The sequence below is a fragment of the Ruditapes philippinarum genome, unplaced genomic scaffold, assembly GCF_026571515.1.
Source record: "Ruditapes philippinarum isolate M1 unplaced genomic scaffold, ASM2657151v2 ctg6717_1_1_1_1, whole genome shotgun sequence".
Lineage (NCBI taxonomy): Eukaryota > Metazoa > Mollusca > Bivalvia > Venerida > Veneridae > Ruditapes > Ruditapes philippinarum.
Window position 1 is genome coordinate 33,421 of NW_026866525.1, and position 8,626 is coordinate 42,046.

General features: G+C 32.5%; 1 protein-coding gene across 1 annotated transcript; it reads right to left on the reverse strand.

Annotated features, from left to right (window-relative positions):
• Positions 1–1,091: 1,091 nt before the first annotated feature.
• LOC132732776 (uncharacterized) lies at positions 1,092–7,757 on the reverse strand (the record flags this gene model as incomplete). The annotated part of the gene is given in 3 exon segments (XM_060719274.1): positions 1,092–1,512; positions 2,172–2,344; positions 7,736–7,757. Coding segments are annotated over 3 exon segments (461 nt in total), but the record flags the coding sequence as incomplete, so codon positions are not given.
• Between the last annotated feature and the right edge of the window lie 869 nt (positions 7,758–8,626).

Here is an 8,626-nt window from a genome sequence, read left to right on the forward strand (position 1 = left end):
CTGCCAACTTCACACTCTATTACTATACAACTCGTGCATGAAAGAAATATTTCTGCTTGATAATCTATCCAATAAATCAAGTTAATATTAAAGATCAATGCAAGTAATTACCTTTTACATGAATAGCATGAATTAAGGAGAGTCATTTCCCATCAGCACATTGAACCATGCAATGCCGCTATCCATCAGTCCATAACATCAACCGGTTGCTTCCTTGATATACATTTGCTCTGTAAGTATTACAGCACGATTCGCGTTTTCACGTGTTCGTCTATCTGTCTATAGACATAGCTGCACACACCAGTATGTATCAGTAATACTACAAAATAAATCAAACACATTTACATCTGTACACGACTAATTACGACTAATTATTTTCCAAGCTCTGTGTTACGTTTGTTTTTTGTTTGTATTACTTTTAACAATAACTTAGTATCTGTATTTAAAATGGAATTGTAAACTTTATTCAACATATAAAATAATGATTAGTCATGCGGAGATAGCTGATTCAGGCAGTATTTGTATTGTACTTCTGCATATACATGTATAAAATTTACACATAAGACACGTGCTCGCGCCCACGCCTTGTGTCGCACATGAAGACTTGAAATAAGCAATCTTTTAATTTTTCATGACCCAATATCAAAATGTCAGTGGTAGTTAACATAAAAAACAACAACATTTGATATGTATATTATATATACCATATCGAACCAAGTTAGCAAAGTTATAGCTACACTGTGAAATGCATATTAAAAATCACTGCCATGCACATTTTATAAAAGCAAAATTAATCAAAATAACATGAAATACTTATCTGAAAGACGAATTGGTGAACAGTTGAAACCAGCTGTGTTGAACTGTTGAAGCGATTTCGATTTCAAATACCGAGAGCAGTTTTAATAAGCGATGTTTCCACGTTAAATTTTAAACTTTAAATGCGCAGCCTTTACAATGTACGCACGAAAACCTCGTGCTTGGTAAACTTACGAAAACCAGTTTTATCGGAATGTTTTACCGTTTCACAGGGATGAGTTTTGAGGCAATTACACATATGCACCCGTCAAAAATTAAACGGGATTTATTTCTCAAAAGAAGATAAATCTACCTATTTAGATCCAAATTTTCGTTGTTTTTGAAAGGGGTTTCTCAAGAATGGTTAGATTTATTGTGAGGTCTTTCTTTTTTTAATAAATAAATCAATAAAAAAATATGAAAAAAAAAACATGAAAAAGCAAATCTTGTTTCAAAGAAGAAGTTGCTTTGCAGAAAGCCGCTTTGATGAGGTTTCAATTATTACATCTTTGCGGTGCGCTAAGAACAATATGACCATTCCTTGACCGAAGATACCTACTGTATAAAAGTTACTGCTAAGTAAGAATAAAATTGTATTAGTTTTCAGTGAGTCAAGGATGAATACAGCGCCAGATATGAAACACATCATCAGGCCATAATAAGGAAAAATCATGGCCGCAAACCACGGTGTAGGACAACACCAGAATAACAAAAATCCTGTAAAGATAAGAATAACAAAGTAGAGAAAGTAATGTTTTATATGGAAACGTTAAATGGGCACCTGAAAGTTGATACCTACCTGTGTTATTGTATGTAGTATTATCCATTTTATCCCGGTATCTCGTAATAGTTTATGACTTCTTGATGCATTAGTGTTTCAGTTTTATACCAGAAGTTTTTTCACCACAATACTATTCTTTATGGCTTGTCGATATAACGCAACTGGTCAAGAGTAGAAAAAAGAATCGCCTCCTTCACGAGATACCGTGATAAAGTGGACATAACTACATACAATAACACAGGTATGTGTCAACTCTCAGGTACCCAATTAACGTTTTCTCGTTAAAACCAGTCCCTATATATCGACATGTCTTAAAGAATAGTATTGAAGAGAAAAAACTTCTGGTATAAAACTGAAACATCAATGCATCAAGTAGTCTTATATTTTCACGAGATACCGAGATAAAGTGGACAAAATACATACAATAACATCAACTTTCAGGTGCCCAATTAACGTTTCCATAGTGTTATATAACATTCGATCATATAGGGGTAAATCTAAAAAAATACGTTTTGCATGTAATTAAAAACTTATTCGATTACAAAATAACAACTACAAAGAAACTAGATTATAACTTAACCTTAGATAATAATACCTGTAATTAGCAATAGAAAACATTCCGTCCAAAAGTATGCAGCTATAATCAGTTGTTGCACAATTATATCGCTGGTAGGTTTTGTCCCAACTTCGTTGCTGGACCAAGTGTTTATCAGTATAACAACTAGTATCCCAATTGTTATCAGCGACAAACTCTTCTTAACGTTTTTACTGTAGAAAACAAAGTGCATATAAAAAGACTAATAATTAATTTGTCCCTGTCTGATGTGTTTTATAGTGTAGAATTTCCGTTTTACAGTGCTTCCATCATAGATGGAGGAACAATAAACAACATGGCGGTACGTGCCATTTCATATAATCAATTGATGTAGAAAAATGCGTTATATTGTTAAAAGGAGAATAGTTGCATGTAACGTAACGAAAATGCAATACCAGTTAGATATGTTCACTTTGATGTTGCATACGATTTATATGCATTATCTACTAAATGTTTTGGTGAATAAATACGTCTAAATTCGAACCGAGAGAAATGGTAAATATTTCAGTAAGTCTCCTTATAAGAGGCACTTATGTTGAAGTGGCTACGCTTGTTAATTACTTCGTTTAATTTTTATTAAGAACATCCAGTGCTTCATGTGCATTAATTCACCAAAGTGTTTTGTAATAATTCATATAAATCATGTAACATACATAGTGAACTTATTGATCTTTAATGACTGTAAACACAGTTATATAACTTGAAGGAGTCATGGCGTTTTGTAATTGTGAAAAATATAAGTTGGAAAATCATTGTTATGACTTTCTAGGAAGTTGAAAAATATTCAACTTTATCAAATACTAGCATCTTACATGTAAATGCAAGACTTTACCTTGAATCCAGCAACCCCAACCTCCATCAGAACCATCTAAGGTATGTTCTTTGTTAATAAAATACAAATTATATAAAAAGTGTAAAAGAATCTATTGTCATTACAACTGATATTGACTTTGTGACTCCAATCACTGGATTATCAAAGGTACGTTCCTTTGAAATATGAAAATCTTCAGGCTATAAAGAAAGGCTATACAAGCCAATGTATAGAAATCTTTTTTGATTTTGTTTTTGTTTTTGTTTGTTTTGGCACCCTTGAGTTTGACCCATGACCCCTTACTCAATCCAAAAACTATGCAAGATATCTTCTTACCAAATTAAAAAATCATCAGTCGATAAATAAAGACTTTATAGGGAAAATGTAAATGTCTATTTTTGGCACTAGTGACATGGACCCAACTGACCCCTAACTCAATCCACGGATGCAAGTCAACATCCTTTCATGTATGAAAAATGTCAGTCTAAAATAAAGGCGGTTCAGCAAATGTGTAGAAATCTTTTATTGGTGTTCTTGACATTGACCGTCTGACCCCTACTTCAATCGAAAGAATAGCATGCAAATTATCTTTCAACCGGATAAAGACATCTGTCCATTTTTAAAGGCTATATTGGCAAAAGTGAAAAAAATATATTTAGCACTGATGTCCTTGACTGTGCTAACTCCTAACTCAATCCAAAGGAAGAATACTATGCAAATACTTTTGTTATTATCCTATCAAATATAAAAAAAACATCAGTCAAACATTAAAGGCTGTATAAGCAAACATGTAAAATCTTATTTTGGCATCCTTGACCTTGACACACTGACCCCTACCTCAATCAAAAGGAAGGGTATCATGTAAGTTATATTCTTACCAAATATAAAATACATCTGTCAATAAATAAAGGTTGTATGGGCAACAATATAGAAAGCTATATTTAGCACTGGTGACCTTGACCCAACTAACCCATTACTCAATCCAAAGTGAGAATACCATACACATTTTTTCCTATCTAATATGAACTATATATGTCAAAAGATAAAGGCTATATGGGCAAAAGTGTAAACATCTACGTTTAGTAATGGTGACCTTGACCAAACTGACTCCTAACTCCATCCAAAGGAAGAATGCCATACAAGTTATCTTCCTACCAGATATGAAATACATTTGTCAATAAAAAAGATTATATGGGAGAAAGTGGAAAACATATCTTTTTTACACTGGTTACCTTGACCCACTGACCATTATCTCAATCAGAAGGAAGAAAACTATGCAAGTAATTTTCCTACCAAATATGAGACTTTAGTCCATAAATAAAGGTTGTATGAGAAAAAGTGTAAACATCTATTATTCTAGCACTGATGACCTTGATCCGACTGATCACGTGCGCCATCGGAAGAGAACTATACTAATTTTATGTTTCTACCAAATATAAGAGATATCTGTGAAAAAAATAAAGTTAACACATCTGTAAAATAGTAAAAATATTTTTTTTAGACATTGGGGACATTGACTTTTGACCAAATGAGCCCTAACTAAACCCAATGGAAGAGTAGTTTGTATTAAACATTAATAACATCAAATAAAAATAAAGGCTGTATGAGCAAAAATGCTTTAATTTGTTTTGTTTTTTAACATCCGTGACCTTGACCTTGACAGTATAGACCTCTCACTCCAAACAAATTAGAAGACCTATAAAAAGGAAATAACTGGGAAATATGGACGGCATAGTTATACAACTTGGCAATATCATGTACATTGTATTGATAAGTACCTGTAAGTGTGGTAATTATGAAGTTATAAGTATAATTGTATCATAGTTTGGGGACCATTCAGAATCTGTTTAAATTGTGTCCGAGTTGAATCGTATAAATATACATGCACCGTGCGTAAACTGGAGTGCAGGTATAAGTTACCCGCACTCCAGAGAACGCCCATTGATTGGCTTATTTTTGCTGGGGTTTACTTATTGTGACGGCTGAGAAAGTGAAAGCGGCATAAATATGATATTAAGATGCTCGTTCATTGGTTACTTTTCTCCGGGGTTTCATATTGTGACAACAGGAAACGTGTTTTCATGTTTGACTATGATCCAAAAGAAAAAGAACATCAAAACACTTGGCACTACGCCCCCTCGTACAAATCAGATAGTGTTTCGATGCTCTTTCTATTACATAGAATTTAAGATGTATCCAACTTGCCGTTTCTGGTTAACCAATTATTCATTTTCTAAGTGCTGAAAAGGGCAATAACGAGGTAAAAATGAAAGCCATAGTTATGTAACTTCCCCAGATCACGTATTTTGTGTTGATTAGTAAGTGTGTAAAGTATCAAGCCATTGATATAGGTTAAACTTGAGAAAAAATCAACTTGTCGTTTTAGGTAAACCTCGTATTGACAAACGAACAGACGGACGGACGGTTCAATAGCTATATGCAAGGGGCATAAAAGAACATAAAAATATCCCTTTAGTCTTTAAAAATTATCTGAGTATTTTGAGATTCTAATGTTCCATCATTTTGTGGTTCTCACTTGTATTTCCAACTTCCTCTATTCTCAGTCTCACGTCTCACTACTATTATTCTATGATTTCAACTTGAGAAAAAATCAATTTGCCGTTTAGGTAAACCTCGTATTGACAAACGGACAGAAGGACGGACGGTTCTATAGCTATATGCAAGGGGTAGTAAAACAGAAAAATAACACTTAATAGACTTTAATAATTATCTGAGTATTTTGAGATTCGAATATTCCATCACTTTGTGGATTCTTAAGTGTTTTTTCAACATCCTCTTCTCTCAGTCTCACTACTATTGTTCTATGATTTAATTCATTAAATACATTGTCAAGGAATTATTAATTCATTTTCACCTGATATTGTTGGTCTGTACAACAAGAAGTAACAAATAGTACATGTCATAGCCTGTCACTTTACAAATTCAAGAAATAGTACCCTTTACAAAATAAGATCGCTTGTACTTGCTAGTTTTATTTGGTGTTGTACTTTTTAAATTCCACGCCAAGTTATTTTTTAAAATATATTTCATTCTATTTTTAAATTTTTTATTTATCTTTTTCTTGGATTTATTAGAAAAAGGTTTTTTTTTTTAAATATAAATTTTGATTTTTATAATAATGATACTTGGAAGCAGGCAATTTTTATAAAAAGAAAATTAAACAGGAATGAATACATTAAACCTGATGATTTTTCGATTAATTTTTTTTCCAAAGAACTCTTGTTTTAACAATACGGCTAGAAAATATCAAAAGATATTTCGTAGCGTAAATATCGTATGGACCTTTATAGCATACTTCGGTAAGCCCCCTTGTGGCTGAAAGGTAGCATTAAGGTATTGTGCATATTGGTAATATTAATAAGAAATGATTGGACATTGGATATATCTCTTTCGTATTGAATACATTTACGATGTTTTAGAATGTTTGGAAGACTACTAACATTGATTTAGGTTCTGGGGTAAGGTTTTATACATTCAGCGTATATACTTAAAAATATCCTTAAATTTATGCGCATAATATAGATACAATTAAGGGTATTTATGTAACTATTCTTTTTTTTTTTGGTATTTTTGTTTTTTTGTTTTTTGCATACGTATACATAACTACAATTATTACAGACAAGGAAAAATAGAAGGTAAAGCAATACCACACTGAAAATAAAGAATCAAATATTTATGAAAGAACGATGGTTATTATTGAATAGTTTGTTGTTTCTATCCAAACAAAAATCTCTTGCAAAATGAATTGTTAAAATTTCAAATGAGAGACATTTGTCCATCATCAAGTCTGATCAAATTAGTGTTTTCATACACATTAGTTTAAACAAAGAAATAATTTTATTACATGCTTTTCGGTGGTTTATAGAAATATATCAGTGAGTTAAAAACTGGTAATTTCACTGTTTGAAACAGTGAAATTATCGATTTGATAATTTCACTGTTTTGAATATTTAAGCCCAGTATGTTGTTTCAGTGAAATACAAGCGTTCACAGTACTGGAAACCAACTTAATGACGTGACGTCGTAAATGACGTCACGTTATATTATATTTGGCGCCCTTTTCATTTAGTACTAAGTTAAAATGTCTTTTTAAACGTTTCTTTGCATATAATAAAAGAAAATTTGTTTAGTTTAATGTAAGATCGAAATATATTTCACCTCGTGAACACCAAAAGTTCTTATTTCACTCGTGGCTGCGCCACTCGTGAAATATACCTTTTGGTGCTCACTCGGTGAAATATATTCCGATCTTACACTGAACTAAACAAATATCCTCTATATAATAAAATTAATAAAAAGGCAAAAGAGGGAATCATATAAAATCTCCGACACATTGCTTACTGAAAATGTCAAATATCGAATCTGTTTGGTAAAATTATAGACACATATACAGCCACTAAACTTATATTGTAGGGCCTTAACCAGTCAAAATTTGGTTTGCAGCTGTGTACGAGTTCAATAGAATCTGTATCATGTTCAACAATGTAAAATGACTTTTTTATTGCTCAACGTCATTTTTTACATTATCTTATTTTTTTTTGTGAAACCATCTAGTAAAGAAATGCCACAAATTATAGTTTAAAATAACTTCTTTTAAGTCTGTGTATGAATATTGTGTAATAAAATATTGTGCGTTTCACATGCATAATGAGGTATTATGATTAGAATGTATATCTGTTGTCCACATTTTAATCAAGAAAACAGAAATAAAGAATTACAAAGTAAAACATACATTAATTGTTTTGAAGTACATTATACGTCTTTGTTAAAGTCCAACCCACCATCTATACTTTTGTATTGTTCCATTTTTCAGTTGAGTTTTTAATTTGTTTTTACAATAATTTATTAAACGTTTAAAGAAAGCAATACGTTATGATGTTATAGTTAAAAACGTCATTAATATATATAATTGTATTCGCTCAAACACATATCCGTTTATAGCTTAAGTAAATACTGAATATTGACATCGTTTAAAGCCTTGACAAAAATGAATTATCCTCTTTACAGCTACAATACTTCTTAAATGTTATACCCCGGTCACATATTCACGGAATACGCTCACGGAAGAGCCACGGATTAATTCCGGCATCGTCCGTAGCTACCCGTACTGGTCAGTAGCTCTCCGTATTGTAACCGTAATCAATCGTAGTAGTCCTTGTATATCCGTAGCAATCCTTGACAATTTTTGAACATGCACAAAAATTCGCTACGGAAAAATCAACCGTAGCGTGTCCCTGCTAGTCCGTATTAAACCGTACTGATACGTACTGGTCCGTATGAAAACCGTACTAGTCCGTACTGATTCGTAGTCCACCAACTTGTCAAGGATTTCCACGGTTTAGTACGGAGAACTACGTATTTGTACGGTTACCCTACGTATAAGCTACGGTTTTGATACGGATTAATACGACATTGTCACGGAAAGCCACGATCGTAATACGTTGAACTACGGAGAAGCAGGGATTAGCACGGTATTATACGGTTTATTGCGTTGCATCACGAAACGGTACGGAATTGTACGGTCCACCACTGTTTAGTACGGATGGATTAAGTATCAGCATGTACTTTTTCCAGGGTATAAATACTACCTTCTTGTTAAAAAAAGACATATTTGCAGGAACAT